A 16,615-nucleotide genomic window follows, 5' to 3' on the forward strand; every position below is an offset into this window, starting at 1 on the left:
GAAGTGTATCTTTTCTCAAATTTATCAGGTTTAGTTCCTGAATATGAATATACTTAAGTTTTTTAGAAAGCATAGAACACCATGTGTCATTCATTAGCTTTGGGTTAGGTTGAAAAGAGAAACTCACCAAAGCACAGAAATACAGATTTAGTATTTGATTGAGGACCTTGTTTCAAGATCTGTCTCAGGACTGTCCTTAGGAAGGTAGAGTGGTAACTACTTTGCTTCTAATAAGGGAATGATAACACCATAACAGGGCTCATGATAAAATTGTTGGGTAGAGGAAAGGGAAAGGGGAGATCATAATAAACAAGCAGTTAAGAAAAAAAATTACTATCTTCTTTTATAGTAAGGAGAAAAATTGAATCCAGATTAGATAAAATTTTAATTTTCTGAAATATTTAACCATCATATTTTTCCTTTCAGTTACATCTTAAAATGCTTCCTTCAGAGCCAGTACTCCTGGAAGAAATGACGGAGTTATTATCACAGGTAGAAGAAAACTGGATCCATTTACAATCACTCTTTAATCAAAGCATGTGTGTTTTAAATTATATCAAAAGTGCTTTGTTATAAAAATAAATTTCTGAATAAATCAAAGACATATATTAAATAGGTTCAGTTAACTCATTTCTTATTTTCCAAATTTCAATGTGAAAAGAAAATATGTGCTATTGATTATGCTATTGACTAGTCAGTAATTTTCCACTTTAAATGTTAAATACTTTCTTCAAATAAAATTACACATGTCTTTTGTTTTTAAGATCTAAAGAATCTACTCAAATGATTTGTTTTCTGAGTCTGTTCACATTAGCAATTTTTATTACTTTTAATTATTACCTGCTCCTGTTTTGTGAGTTATCTGTTACATATAAGAGATGCTACCTGTTTCTCATGAAATACTTCTGATTTAAATTGAAGATGTCAGATAAAACTGAAATATGATGTAATTATAAAAGTGCTGTCATGATACCATAAAAAGGGAGTGATTCCTTCCATGAAGGCCTTTGATGAAAACATGAATCTTCATTCTGACAGCTGGAAGGTATATTTGACACCCCTGGTACAGCCTCTTGTGTTGCAGGAGAGGAGTCAAGTCAAGGTCTGCTGAGAGCTCAGTGATCAAGCCAGATTTTTTTTTTTTTTTTTTTTTGTAGAGACAGAGTTTCACTTTATCGCCCTCAGTAGAGTGCCGTGGCGTCACACAGCTCACAGCAACCTCCAATTCCTGGGCCCAGGCAATTCTCCTGCCTCAGCCTCCCGATTAGCTGGGACTACAGGTGCCCGCCACAACGCCCGGCTATTTTTTTGTTGCAGTTTGGCCGGGGCCAGGTTTGAACCTGCCACCCTCGGTATATGGGACCGGTGCCCTGCTCACTGAGCCACAGGCGCCGCCCCAAGCCAGATTTTTTAATGTTGGCCTGGCCCTTTCTCATTGTAACCTTCCTGAAGGAAGTTGGTACAGGGTCAGAAATATGGTAGTCACTTGCCCAAGGCAAATTACTATATGAGAAGGTTAAACTGATTCCTATAATAGGTAAGGGAAATTCCATCTTCCCTTGGAAGTTGTCCTTCAAAGGTTTTCCTTTCTCATTGATGACCTTTTTATTTAGGAAGAAACTATTGACTATACTTTTCCTTCACAACCAAGTAGCCCTGGCAGTTTTTTTCATCATCAGTGTTTTCTTTCTTATAGTTCAAGGCTTTAACAATATATGAATTAAAAATAAGCAATTCTTAAAGGCAGAATGCTGTAAAAACTGTTCTTAGTGTATTACATTAAAAACTATCATTCATGAAACATACTCTTTTGGATTTGAACATCAATAACATTATTTTTCAGTGTTAGGTTAAGAGGCCTTTCTGGAGTAATCTCCAGAAGGAGCAGTCCTTGAAAGAAGTTGGCCAGTGGTAACCCTTAAAATGTTAAGGTGTTTTCATTAATGCTGTAAAGTGAAATTAGTATGCTACTAAGGAAATAAACCTATCTGGTTTTGTGCTCAGTTTTGTTTTTCTTTTAGAAATGTGGATTGACTTATTAAATAATGACTTAAGATCTAATTTTAAAAACTGTTTCCCTTTGTCCCAAAATACAAAGATATGGCAGAATCCAATAGACAATCCACTAGCTATTAAACACTGTTAAATAACTAAAACCAAATGAGACCTATGAACTAAAATTGTATTGCTTATGCAAATCATGAACTAAGTTTCTTCTCTTTTTTAAAAGAGCATATGGGTTGAATGTATTGTTTTACTGGTGATATCTTTAGATAGTATTACAGTATCATTTTGGCAGATAATCTTCCAGACCTTTTCCTGTGTACTTGCCATCAAAGCAGGAAGAAAGAAATACAAATTAAGTTTTGTTCGTATATGTTTCCTTTAAAATATATCAGTCTGTGTACATTGCTTTATCTTTAAATTTTAAATTACACATGTAATATATGATTACATTTTACTTGTAAAAACATCAGTGCTTTTTGACAACCGTCTTCAATCCCAATGCCCTCCCTAGAAGGAATGGTTATTAACTCTCCTAGATCTTTTCTATAAGCATTTATACATGTTATTTATAGCCACAGGAGATAAAATGTATGGGTTTGTTTTTACATATATACATAGGTATCATTCTACTACTTGCTTTTTTTTACTCAGGGTTTTTTATTTTTGTACATTCATACTTAGAAATCTCTTTTGCACAGTTGTCATCATAATGACCACTTAAAGTCGTCTTCCTTTTTTTCTTTCACTTGAAAAACAGTGCTGAAAGTAACATACGTCATTCTATGCAAGTCCTTAAAGTGCGTATCTCTGTAGCATATGTTTAAGATTTGGATTTGGGGCCAGAGTATTAGCATTTTTTAATTTAAAGAGATACTTCCAGTTGGCTTCCAAAATGGTTATACATGTATCAGTTTATAATTCCCCTCAGCAACAAATGAGTATCTGCTTCCCCTTATCATTAAGGACACTTAGATTTTTATAATTTTTATTAGCTTAATGGGTGAAAAAGTGATTATATTCCAAAGTTTATCATGGCGAGGATGGTCATATTTTTATATATTTGTTTTTGACCATTTTTCTTTGTGAGTTTTCTTTTTCCTCCACTGCCCATTTTTCTGTTTAATGATTTGTCTTTTTTATCTCATGGATTTTTTTTAGGAGTTTTCTTATTAATAGAGCTTTATCTTTTATATCTATTACCAGTGTTTTCTCCCAGTTAGCTGCTTTAATTTTACTTACAGTGTCTTGTTTTATAGTTGCTTTATATTTGTATAGAGTAAGATTGGTGATTTTTAATGACTTACATTTCAAGATATAAAGCAAATTCTGTTTTCTAAACATATGTTTTCATGTGTTTACATGTGCTCATTTCACATTTATCATCTGTATTTTCTTAGATGTGTGTCTGAGTGAGTGAGCAATGTCTAGATTTTTATCTAGAATGAATTTTTGTGAAGAGTAAAAGGTATAGAGTTGCCTGTACTCAAATGTTTGTTGAAAATCATTGAAGAGTTCATTCTTTATGTCTAATTTGAAATGTTCCTTCATTATGTACTAAATTTTTTCATTGAGCTTTTTGGTATTTCTAATAAACAATACGCTGCTTTGATTATGTAATATCTTGGTATGTTTTCAGATTTAGGATAAAGTCTTCCTAATGTTTCACAGAAATTTCATGGCTACTGGTGACCATATCTTCTTGAAGTTTTGATTTGGGTTGCACTAAATTATAGGATTCATTTAGAGAGAAGTAGATAACCAAAATCCTAGCATCCTCAAGTCTTACAAGGTGAAAAGTCCCCACCTACTCCCAGGTTTTTGAGGGTTTTGCATCTTTGGCATACTGTATTTTTTGATCTGCATCTAGTTGGAAAAGTCTTTAAGTGGATATGGACCTGCACAGTTCAAACAAACCCATGTTGTTCAAGGGTGACCCGTATTTCTCTTTGAGAACAATGTTTGTCTTCATTGAATCAACGCTGTGGGTAAGCTTCTCTTGGTTTCTTAAATTTTTTTAATATACTTGTCGCAGCCCGGGTGACCCTGGTCTCAATCGCTGCAGGAAGGAACCAGGCTTGATGTGGATTAGAAGTACCAGCTTGCAGGAGGCGGGCTAACCTTGATGGCAGGGTAGCCCTGAGCAACCTCCACAGTAGCCTTTTATGGAGCCAGCACAAGACAGGTGAGGGGAGTATTAGACAACGACTATGTGCCTAAGGATCGCCATGGACTCTGGCTCTTTCTCAGCAAGGAGCACCTGCTGACGAATTGCCCGAGGGTCCGCCCCCCAGCTGCAAGTCATCTTGCTCAGAGGTCACCTGGCTCTTGGTGTCCTCTACATATACTCATAAACTTTTTGATAAATTTGCTGCTGGGTATTTTATTTTCGTTGATGTAGTGAAATTTATTTTTCTAGTACATTTTAAAATTGGTTATTGCTGCTTCTGGTAAAAACAATGTGATTTTTATATTATGATCTATGATTACAGTGCAAAATTCTTAAATTTGTCAACATACTCTTCCTAGAAAATTTAAGAGAATTCCATCTTCTGCAATTCATGAGAATTTATTTTCTGTCCATATTCATACTTGATTTTAGTTGTGTTTGCTTTAGCTACAGTGTGGCACAAAATGAGCAGTGTTTAGCCCAAGTTTTTGTCTTGCTACATCAGTGGAAATGCTCTTAATATCTACCATTAAGCATGTGTGCTCTGAGTTTCTGATAGATACCATTTGTTAAATACTATTTTATCAGGTGATTTTTTTTTTTTAGCTTATATTGAAGTATCAAAATCTTTAGTTGGTGTAATTTAATGAATTTTAATTAAAGATTGCTAATACTATATTTCATTCTTGGGATAGGATTGTTCCTAAGTAAGATAAAATTGGTCCATTTGTCTATTTCCTGATATGATCCTTCATTTTTTTGTTAAATTTACCTACTCAAAGGGAAAAAAAACATCTTGCCCATAGTCTGTTATGTATTTTTCCTATGCAATTTCTGCTGTGGTTACTTAACTAATTGAATTTTCTGTCTCTTCTCAAACCCATATTGTTAAAATATATTTTCCTTACTAAACATGCATTTAATCTGGATTTTCAAACATTTTGGTGTAAGTTATATGTAGACTTATGGCTTTTTATTAATTGCTTGGTCTGCAAAGTCCAGTAGGCTTTGCCTACTACTGGATCCACAGGTTCCTTGGTCAGTTTCTCAATTTATTTTTCTTTTTTGTTTTGTTTTGATTTTGAGAGGAAGTCTCAAGTTGTCTACCTGGATAGAGTGTTGTGGGATCATAGCTCACGGCAACCTCCAACTCGGGCTTAAGCAATCCTCTCGCCTCAGTTTTTCTATTTTTTAGTATAATGGGGTCTTGCTTTTGCTCAGGTTGGTCTTGAACTTGTGAGCTCAAGCTATCCACCTGCCTTGGCCTCCCAGAGTGCTAGGACTTAAGGTACCACTCCTGGCCTCTCCATTTTCTTTTCTTATGTTTTTTTTTTTTTTTTTTTTTTTTGCTTTTTTGATTATTGGCTAACTGCTCAAGTCAAAGTTTCTCATGTACTGATCCAGCAGGTGTTTTTTGAGGACCTACCATGTACGAGAATCTCATCAGTTCTACCTGAGGCAGTCTACCTGCCAGTAGTTCACATGTTCCTCTTTAAGAAAATAGAAAGTGATTGTCTTGTTTTTAAGAGACAGAGTCTCATTTTGCCCCCTTGGTAGAGTACTGTGGTGTCACAGCTCACAGCAACCTCTAGCTCTTGGGCTTAGGTGATTCTCTTGCCTCAGCCTCTCAAGTAGCTGGGACTGCAGACACCCGCCACAACGCCTGGCTATTTTTTGTTGCAGTTTGGCCGGGGCCAGGTTTGAACCCACCACCCTTGGTATATGGGGCCAGTGCCCTACTCACTGAGCCATAGGTGCTGCCTGAAAGTGATTGTCGTTTAACAGGTTCTGAAATAGAATCTCAGTGAATGAGCCTGTTTAAATGCTGAGCCAGTCACTATGGCAGAGGGATTGATTAATTTGAAATTTGGATCACACGTTGAACCTTGAAAAGGGAATTTAGGCAAGCCTACAGAGAACCACATGGATTGGGAAGGGATAGCAGTTACCCAAGGCAACAGGGAGATTAGGTGATAGGCAGACAGGCAAAAGCACCAGCTGTCTACTGCAGCTCTATCTAAAGGCCTGGGACTTCTTTCTGGAGAATCAGTTTTAAATATTTTAAATACAAGTTCTTTTTAAAAATAAAAGCACTGAGGATAAAAATGTGTAGAGTGATTGAAATATTAAGGAGCTTGTTAAAAGTTTGGGGACGCCATCGTCTTGGACTGAGCCTTGCTAAGCCCAACAGACAGACCAAAGCAGAATGAAGTCAGTCATGCTAAATGCCACATAATCACTGTGCAGAACTTTAAAGAAAGCAGGAAACAGCACAGTCCAGTCTACCCGGATCACCTCAACAAGGAAATCCCTTTTCCTTTAACTCTTACAAAAAGGAACCTGATAGTCACCAGTTTTTCTGTTTCCTTGCTCTCACCTGACAAAACTTATTGTTCTGCTATTCCCAGTGGGAGCTCAACATTCCATTTTGTAGAATGGAGGCTGCCCTAGTGAATGGCACACAAAAGCCAATTAGATCTACAACCAAATTTGTAATTTTGTCTTATGACAAGCTAAATTGGCATTGATATCAAATCAGAGTTCACAGGGAGAATCAGGGCACTGAGATCGGATTTTACTAAGGTGACTGCCTTGAAGGCCAGTGGCTTTTTTTTTTCTTTTTTAGACAGAGGTAGAGTCTTACTTTGTTGCCCTCTGTAGAGTGCTGTGTCATCGTAGCTGACAGCAACTTCAAACTCTTGGGCTCAAGCGATTCTCTTGCCTCAGCCTCCCAAGCAGCTGGGACTACAGGTGCCTACCACAACAGTGGCCATGAGGCTCTTACACTTGCTCAGGCTGGTCCTGAACCTGAGCTCAGGCAGGCCACCTACCTCGGCCTCTCAGAGTGCTGGTATTACACACATGAGCCACCATGCCCAGCAAGGCCAGTGTTAATATTGTTTTAAATTGTATGTTCTATCATATGTTATTTGGGACTCTTGATTGCAGACTACAGAAATTGTTGGTGTTTAAGCAAGAAGGGGGATTCATTTTAGGAATTCAAGAATACTGGATTGCCTCATAAGGGTTAAGTCACTGTTCTAAGGAACTTTTTGTAATCAAAGATTGACATTGGGAAATGCAAGAAGTACCCTTTGAATCCTGCTTTTCATTGCATACTGCTTCATCCCTTTCCAACCAGTATCTGCCAAAGGGAGTCAGTAACCCCACTTGATGTGCAGCCTCTTATAGAGTCCCAGATTGGGCACTGAGGCTGAGAGCCGCCACCCCTTCCAGGCCCCGAGTCTCCCTCCACCTCACTTCTTGTCTCCTCCCAGAGGAAGGAGATCTTCCCATCATCCTCTAAGGACAAAAAGAGAGAACTCTTTCTTTCCTTTTTCCTGTCTTCACCTTGTAATGTTGTCCTAAAGGAGAGATTACATACCTAGAAGATAGTAAGCACTCATCTCCCTGAAACATGCATTTTTAAGTGGCAGGGTGTTAGAATAGTGTTTCACCTTAACCTGAAAAAAAATGCTACTTTACTTCCAAGAAGACAGTTGGCTCATCCAAGAAGAGGTGATGTGTTTGGAAAGACAAAGGAAAAGGAATATATCAGTCTTCAAGTATCATTCTTTTTTTTTTTTTTTTATTGTTGGGGATTCATTGAGGGTACAATAAGCCAGGTTACACTGATTGCAATTGTTAGGTAAAGTCCCTCTTGCAATCATGTCTTGCCCCCATAAAGTGTGACACACACCAAGGCCCGGCCCACCTCCCTCCTTCCTTCTTTCTGTTTCCCCCCCATAACTGTAATTGTCATTAATTGTCCTCATATCAAAATTGAGTACATAGGATTCATGCTTCTCCATTATGTGATGCTTTACTAAGAATAATGTCTTCCACGTCCATCCAGGTTAATACGAAGGATGTAAAGTCTCCATTTTTTTTAATGGCTGAATAGTATTCCATGGTATACATATACCACAGCTTGTTAATCCATTCCTGGGTTGGTGGGCATTTAGGCTGTTTCCACATTTTGGCGATTGTAAATTGAGCTGCAATAAACAGTCTAGTACAAGTGTCCTTATGATAAAAGGATTTCTTTCCTTCTGGGTAGATGCCCAGTAATGGGATTGCAGGATCAAATGGGAGGTCTAGCTTGAGTGCTTTGAGGTTTCTCCATACTTCCTTCCAGAAAGGTTGTACTAGTTTGCAGTGCCACCAGCAGTGTAAAAGTGTTCCCTTCTCTCCACATCCACACCAGCATCTACAGTTTTGAGATTTTGTGATGTGGGCCATTCTCACTGGGGTTAGATGATATCTCAGGGTTGTTTTGATTTGCATTTCTCTAATATATAGAGATGATGAACATTTTTTCATGTGTTTGTTAGCCATTCGTCTGTCGTCTTTAGAGAAAGTTCTATTCATGTCTCTTACCCATTGATATAAGGGATTGTTGGCTTTTTTCATGTGGATTAATTTGAGTTCTCTATAGATCCTAGTTATCAAGCTTTTGTCTGATTGAAAATATGCAAATATCCTTTCCCATTGTGTAGTTTGTCTCTTTGCTTTGGTTATTGTCTCCTTAGCTGTACAGAAGCTTTTCAGTTTAATGAAGTCCCATTTGTTTATTTTTGTTGTTGTTGCAATTGCCATGGCAGTCTTCATGAAGTCTTTCCCCAGGCCAGTATCTTCCAGTGTTTTTCCTATGCTTTCTTGGAGGATTTTTATTGTTTCATGCCTTAAGTTTAAGTCCTTTATCCATCTTGAATCAATTTTTGTGAGTGGGGAAAGGTGTGGGTCCAGTTTCAGTCTTTTACATGTAGAAATCCAGTTCTCCCAACACCATTTATTGAATAGGGAGTCTTTCCCCCAAGGTATGTTCTTGTTTGGTTTATCAAAGATTAGGTGGTTGTAAAATGTTAGTTTTATTTCTTGGTTTTCAATTCAATTCCAAGTGTCTATGTCTCTGTTTTTGTGCCAGTACCATGCTGTCTTGAGCACTATGGCTTTGTAGTACAGACTAAAATCTGGTATGCTGATGCCCCCAGCTTTATTTTTGTTACAGAGAACTGCCTTAGCTATACGGGGCTTTTTCCGGTTCCATACAAAATGCAGAATCATTTTTTCCAAATCTTGAAAGTACGATGTTGGTATTTTGATAGGAATGGCATTGAATAGGTAGATTGCTTTGGGAAGTATAGACATTTTAACAATGTTGATTCTTCCCATCCATGAGCATGGTATGTTCTTCCATTTGTTAATATCCTCTGCTATTTCCTTTCTGAGGATTTCATAGTTTTCTTTATAGAGGTCCTTCACCTCCTTCGTTAGGTATACTCCTAGGTATTTCATTTTCTTTGAAACTATGGTGAAGGCAGTTGTGTCCTTAATTAGCTTCTCATCTTGACTGTTATTGGTGTACACAAAGGCTACTGACTTGTGGACATTGATTTTATATCCTGAAACATTACTGTATTTTTTGATGACTTCTAGGAGTCTTGTGGTTGAGTCTTTGGGGTTCTCTAAGTATAAGATCATATCGTCAGCAAAGAGGGAGAGTTTGACCTCCTCTGCTCCCATTTGGATTCCCTTTATTTCCTTGTCTTGCCTAATTGTGTTGGCTAGAACTTCCAGCACTACGTTGAATAGTAAAGGTGACAGAGGACAACCTTGTCTGGTTCCAGTTCTAAGAGGAAAAGCTTTCAGTTTTACTCCATTCAGTAAAATATTGGCTGTGGGTTTGTCATAGATAGCTTCAATCAGTTTTAGAAATGTGCCACCTATGCCTATACTCTTCAGTGTTCTAATTAGAAAAGGATGTTGGATTTTATCAAATGCTTTTTCTGCATCTATTGAGAGGATCATGTGATCTTTATTTTTGCCTCTGTTAATATGGTGGATAACGTTTATAGACTTGCGTATGTTAAACCAGCCTTGCATCCCTGGGATGAAGCCTACTTGATCATGATGAATGACTTTTTTGATGATAAGCTGTAATCTATTGGCTAGGATTTTGTTGAGAATTTTTGCGTCTATGTTCATGAGTGAGATTGGTCTGAAATTCTCCTTTTTGTTCGGGTCTTTTCCTGGTTTTGGTATCAGGGTGATGTTTGCTTCATAGAATGTGTTGGGGAAGATTCCTTCTTCCTCAATTTTTTGGAATAATTTCTGCAGTACAGGAATAAGCTCTTCCTTGAAGGTTTGATCGAATTCTGGAGTGAAGCCATCTGGACCAGGGCATTTTTTGGTTGGAAGATTTTTTATTGTTTCTTTGATCTCAGTGCTTGAAATTGGTCTATTCAGGAGCTCTATTTCTTCCTGGCTGAGTCTAGGGAGAGGGTGTGATTCCAAATATTGATCCATGTCCTTCACATTGTCAAATTTCTGGGCATAGAGTTTCTGGTAGTATTCAGAGATGATCTCTTGTATCTCTGTGGGATCAGTTGTTATTTCCCCTTTATCATTTCTGATTGAGGTTACTAGAGATTTTACTTTTCTATTCCTCGTTAGTCTGGCCAATGGTTTATCTATTTTATTTATTTTTTCAAAAAACCAACTCCTTGTTTCATTAATTTTCTGAATGATTCTTTTGTTTTCAATTTCATCGATCTCTGATTTGATTTTGGATATTTCTTTTCTTCTACTGAGTTTAGGCTTAGATTGTTCTTTTTCCAATTCCATAAGATCTCTTGTGAGATTGTTGATGTGCTCTCTTTCTGTTTTTCGAATATAGGCATCTAAAGCGATGAATTTTCCTCTCAAAACTGCTTTTGCAGTATCCCACAGGTTTTGGTAGCTTGTGTCTTCATTGTTGTTATGCTCAAGGAAGTTAATGATTTCCTGTTTTATTTCTTCCTGCACCCATCTGTTATTCAACAGAAGATTGTTTAATTTCCATGCCTTTGGGTGGGGTCGAGCATTTTTGTTAGAGTTGAGTTCCACCTTTAGTGCCTTATGGTCTGAGAAGATACAAGGTAAAATTTCAATTCTTTTGATTCTGTTGATATTTGTTTTGTGTCCCAGGATATGATCAATTTTGGAGAATGTTCCATGGGGTGATGAGAAGAATGTATATTCTTTATCTTTGGGATGGAGTGTTCTATATGCGTGTATCAAGCACAGTTGTTCTAGGGTCTCATTTAAATCTCTTATATCCTTGTTTAATTTCTGTTTAGAGGATCTGTCCAGCTCTGTAAGAGGAGTGTTAAGATCCCCTGTTATTATGGTATTATCAGATATCATATTGCTCAGACTGAGTAAGGTCTGTTTCAAGAATCTGGGAGCATTTAAATTGGGTGCATAGATATTTAGAATTGAAATGTCTTCTTGTTGTATTTTTCCCTTGACCAATATAAAGTGACCATCTTTGTCTTTTTTGACTTTAGTTGCTTTAAATCCACATGTATCTGAAAATAAGATTGTAACTCTTCTTTTCTTCTGAATTCCATTTGCCTGAAAAATTGTCTTCCAACCTTTGACCCGGAGCTTTAATTCGTCTTTTGAAGCCAGGTGTGTTTCTTGCAGACAGCAGATGGATGGCTTGTGTTTTTTAATCCAGTCAACCAATCTATGTCTCTTCAGTGGGGAATTCAAGCCATTAACATTTATTGAGATAATTGATAAGTGTGGTAGTATTCTATTCGTCTTATTTTGTGAGAGTCCATTGCTTAGTTTTATCTTTTGCATCAGTGTGGAGGTTAGGTTCTGTCCTTTAATTTCTGAGTTCTTACTTTGCTGCTGATCCATTGTGGTGGTCAGTGTGCAGAACAGGTTGAAGTATTTCCTGTAGAGCTGGTCTTGTTGTGGCGAATTTCCTCAATGTTTGTATATCCGTAAATGATTTGATTTCTCCGTCAATTTTGAAGCTTAGCTTAGCAGGGTACAGAATTCTGGGCTGGAAATTGTTCTGTTTAAGTAGATTAAAGGTAGATGACCATTGTCTCCTTGCTTGGAAAGTTTCATTAGAGAAGTCTGCGGTCACTCTGATAGATTTGCCCCTGTAGGTCAACTGGCGCTTACTCCTGGCAGCTTGCAGAATCTTTTCCTTTGTCTTGACTTTGGACAGGTTCATCACAATGTGTCTTGGAGAAGCTCGGTTAGAGTTGAGGCGACCTGGGGTCCGATAGCCCTCTGAAAGCAGTGTGTCAGAATCTTTGGTGATATTTGGGAAATTTTCTTTTATAATATTCTCTAGTATGGCTTCCATTCCTCTGGGGCATTCTTCTTCCCCTTCTGGAATTCCTATAACTCGTATGTTGGAACGCTTCATAAAGTCCCATAATTCTGACAGTGAACGTTCTGCTTTCTCTCTCTTCTTTTCTGCCTCTTTTACTATCTGAGTTATCTCAAAAACTTTGTCTTCTACCTCTGAAATTCTTTCTTCTGCATGGTCTAACCTGTTGCTGATACTTTCCATTGCATCTTTAAGTTCCCTGATTGACTGTTTCATTTCCTTCAGCTCTGCTATGTCCTTTTTATATTCTTCATATCGTTCATCTCTTATTTGATTCTGTTTTTGAATTTCCTTTTGGTTATTTTCCACTTTATTAGCAGTTTCCTTCATTGTTTCCATCATTTCTTTCATTGTTTTCAACATGTGTATTCTAAATTCCCTTTCTGTCATTCCTAACATTTCTGTATAGGTGGAATTCTCTGCAGTAGCTACCTCATGGTCCCTTGGCGGGGTTGTTCTGGACTGGTTCTTCATGTTGCCTGGAGTTTTCTGCTGATTCTTCCTCATGAGTGATTCCTTTTATCTGTTTCCTTGCCCTAATTTTCCTTTCACTTCCTCTTGCTCTTTAAGTTCTCGTGCCTGTGGACTAAGGGTTACAGGACCAGAAGGGTGAGAAGGTTGAAGAGCAAAAAAGGGATGAAAGAAAGGAGGACCGAGTGATAAGAAAAAAAAGAAAAATAGAGAAAGGAGAGGGGGTGGGTAAAAGGAATATTGACAAAAAAAGAGAGGCACAGAAAGAGGGAGACAGAGCAATTAAGGTGTACAGTAGGGTACTTTGATACAACCTTAAAAAACAAACCACCTTCTGGGGGTGCCCAGTTGGGTGGTTCCCTTGAGGTCAGCAGCTCTTTGCTAACCTGATCAGACACAGTACCCCCGTCCTGAGGCTACTTGGATTTCAGAGGCTCTGCTATTAAGAGCTAGCTGGAGTTTAAAAGGACTAAATTTAGAATTCTGTTTCTGGAAAGTTTATTAAATATTACAGATTTAAAACATTTGTTCAAATAGAATCACAAGTCACTATAAAATACTAGTCCATTTATTTGACCAAGGGTGATACTCATCAAAAGACTTTAAAGCTGATACAGGAAGTTAATATGGGTGTATTTTTTCTAGTTAGTAAAAAACCTACTGAAGACAACACAAACATCTTGATAAAGCGTTTTGTTTCTTTCAGGCCAGTTACCCAAAAGGTGACGAAAACTGCAATTTTTTGTTGTTTTTTATGGGAAGCCTATTTAGATAACTTGGAAGTTAAACCTGATGTGGGGAAAAAAGATACTTTAGTTAAACAGACACAGAGTTCAGAGAGATTCCAGCATTGCCATGTGGTTAAAGAAGATTCCCAGATAGTGCCCTTCAACGTTTGCCCTGAACAGTTGAACAGTTGGCCGCCTTTGGTTGCCCAAAACTGAGTGATCAGCAAAGAGGCAGGAGCAGAGAGGAGGGGAGGTAAATGGAGCCAACTCTGACCAGGACAAACAGCTGACATTTCTGCGGGATCTGAGCCGCCTTGCAGCCCTAACCCTCGGGGGCAGAGGGAGACCAGTTTTGGCACACAGGGTAAGTGGATAGCCACTTCAGCAGTGATTCCAGCGACAAGCACTTCCCTGGGAAAGCTTCTGCTCAGCAAGTGAACAAGCTCAGAGTGCCTTTTAAGTGGGCTGAAGAAGCATGTGACCTACAGAGGGACAGCTCACATAGTTGCCTGTGATTGTGTGACATTTGGAGAGTTCTGGAAGTTTCCACCTGCTCCCTGAGGGGTTTAAGGGCGGCATCCAGTAGCAGAATGCCAACAGGCCTGCCACAGAGCCATGCTGGCAGGCGGGCAGCACCCCTGGCCCACGCCCAGCTGGAAGGCTGGCGGAGGCTCGGGGCTCAGGCTCAGTATGTTTCAAAGACAGCATGTTTGAGAGGTGGGGTACCATTTTTATTCTTTCTATTATTTCTGACTAAAATCAAGACTTTACAATCCATTTGGTTTGGTTCTTTTTCCTCTTCTGAACTTTCCAAGTCTGGCCTCTGTCCCTTAACTCTGACCCTGTTTCCTCACTTGTACTCACTAGAGTAAATAGTATGCAAGCCCCGTAGGTGACTGGGGAGGTGGGGGGTGACTTATGGAAGCCTGCACTCGTCCCACCGTATGGACCGAGTTTCCAAGAAGAAGACACCAAAGGGACTTCCCACACGTGTGGCAGATGTCACGTCCTCCCCCTTCGCTCGGTTCAGTCCTGGATTCCTTCATTCTATCTCACACTAAAACAGCACCTGCTGTCTCAGACGCTGCTATATGTTCTTGAAACACGTTCGAAAACAAAACCTACAAAGACACCCACCCTGCACAAGCTTCCACTTTAGCTCCTCATTGGTGTGTATTTTGCTTAGTCTTTTGCCCTATTCTCTTAGAAAAAGAAGTTGCTTCTAAGCCTTCATACCCTATGCCAGGAATCTCTCCCTTTGTTTCAGAGGGTGGCAGGCCCTGGGGTGAGTGTGTGTGGGCCGAGCAGGTGTTCTCCAGGCACCTTAAAATGCACACGCGCACCTCATGTCTATCAGTGGGTCCCCCACTGGTAGGGGGGACCAGGAGGGAAAATACCTCCATGCTGCTTCTGTGCCCGGGTTTTAACAAAGGGTTTGATCAAAGCAATGCATATGAAGAGATAAGGTAATCAAGGAAAAAGCAAAGTGTCTTCTTTTCCTTGGCAGACACCACTTCTCCACTCTCCGGTTGATAACAGATGGGCAGGTTGGGAAAACAGATGGGAGTCTAGGGATCACCTTGCCACTTGTCAGGTATGGCTCTTGTGGAAGGGGAAGCCACGCCCCAGGGGACTGAGTGATTCTAACTCTTGGCACACTGGACGAGGTGGAGGAAGGGGCAGAGGTGAGCTGATCATCTCTTGCTGTGGTGACAAGGAGGTGAGGTAAAGGCACTTCAAAAATGCAGACTACACCAGGTGAGGAAATACATGCACGTGGGCCCATGTGCTCCTCTGCCAGAGGAGCAGATGGTGTCCAGTCGGACCTGAGCTGGTCTCCTCCTCTCTGCTCCTGCCTGGCGCGAGCTGAGAGGTAGGAGACCCACGGGAGTTGCCATGAGTCACCAGCACTTGGCTGAGCCAGGAACGTCACCAGGAAGTGGTGGGAAGGGTGACTCTTGGCAGAAAAGATCCTCACTCCATGGTGTGGTACTTGCCTGAGATTTCCCAGAAAGCATGAGAAATATCGGGGTGGAGAGTTTCACTCTCTTTTGACAATAAACTGAAATAATCTTTTTAGTTCCACATGAACTATACATGGAAGAAAGATATAATGTCACATTAGCTTATCTCTTTACCCTTTAACAGCAGAGCCCAAGATAGAAATTAGTGTGCTGCTTCCTGCTGAGCAATGACACTCAGCAAACTTACCACGCCTTATATCACTTGAAACCAGTTTTATCTATAAAAAATACTAATCCTTTAAAAAATTATTAGTTTAGGAAACAAAAGGCCTTGTTTTTTGTTTTCTTACGGGGTTTTATGTACCAAAACTCCTAAACGAAGTCTCTCGGCTGGTTTTCCTGCCTTTCCAGCGGGCCCCTGCCTGGCTGGCCTCTTCCTCCTGGGCAGGTTCATTCCCATTGTCTGTCTCTGCCAGTGCACGGCGCCACCTGAACATCCAGATTGGGTACAGTGTCCATTTCAATGCTCTGCACACAAGTGTTCCATAAATACCTAATTTAATGGTTTTCCAGGAGTGGTCCAATGTTCCCAGAGGTCCCTACAACCTTTCCAGAGGGTCAGCAAAATACCATATTATGAAAAATTTGTTTGCATATTAAGACTAAGTCATTTGTGTCTTTATATTCTTAGTGTTTCAAGTATAGGGAATATCAATAAATATAATCCATGTAATGATGGAGTCCTCAATAGTTTTTAAGAGTGTGAAGGGTTCCTGAGACCAAAAATGTTGAGAATCACTGTCTCAATGGATTGGTTAAAGAAACACTTGGCCTTACCAAGCAATATCAGTGGATACTATGCCAGACCCAGGGCTCCTCTCAGGAAGCGCCTTACATCTGATGTTCCTGCACATACAATATGAATCAATATTATTCTTAGGTTTTAAGATTCCACTTCGCTGCAGATTTAGCTAAGATCAGCTATCTATTGAGTTCGGTTAGGACTACATGGCAAACTTTATAATAAAACAATTAAAACAATTCAATAATGTTTAAATTGTTAATCAAATGAGATGTGTGGATCTGAATGTTTAGAATT

At 39.2% G+C, this 16,615-nt stretch overlaps 1 protein-coding gene across 1 annotated transcript in view; it reads left to right on the forward strand.

Annotated features, from left to right (window-relative positions):
• The window catches only part of WDR36 (WD repeat domain 36), a 40,157-nt gene extending 36,395 nt beyond the window's left edge, over positions 1-3,762 (forward strand). Inside the window, exon 23 of the mRNA XM_053566998.1 lies at positions 427-3,762. Within this exon, the coding sequence (XP_053422973.1) occupies positions 427-576 (150 nt within the window). The 3' untranslated portion in view covers positions 577-3,762. The remainder of the gene's footprint in view (positions 1-426) is intronic.
• The last annotated feature ends 12,853 nt before the right edge of the window (positions 3,763-16,615 follow it).

This window comes from Nycticebus coucang, chromosome 17 (assembly GCF_027406575.1).
Source record: "Nycticebus coucang isolate mNycCou1 chromosome 17, mNycCou1.pri, whole genome shotgun sequence".
In the NCBI taxonomy this organism is placed as follows: Eukaryota; Metazoa; Chordata; class Mammalia; order Primates; family Lorisidae; genus Nycticebus; species Nycticebus coucang.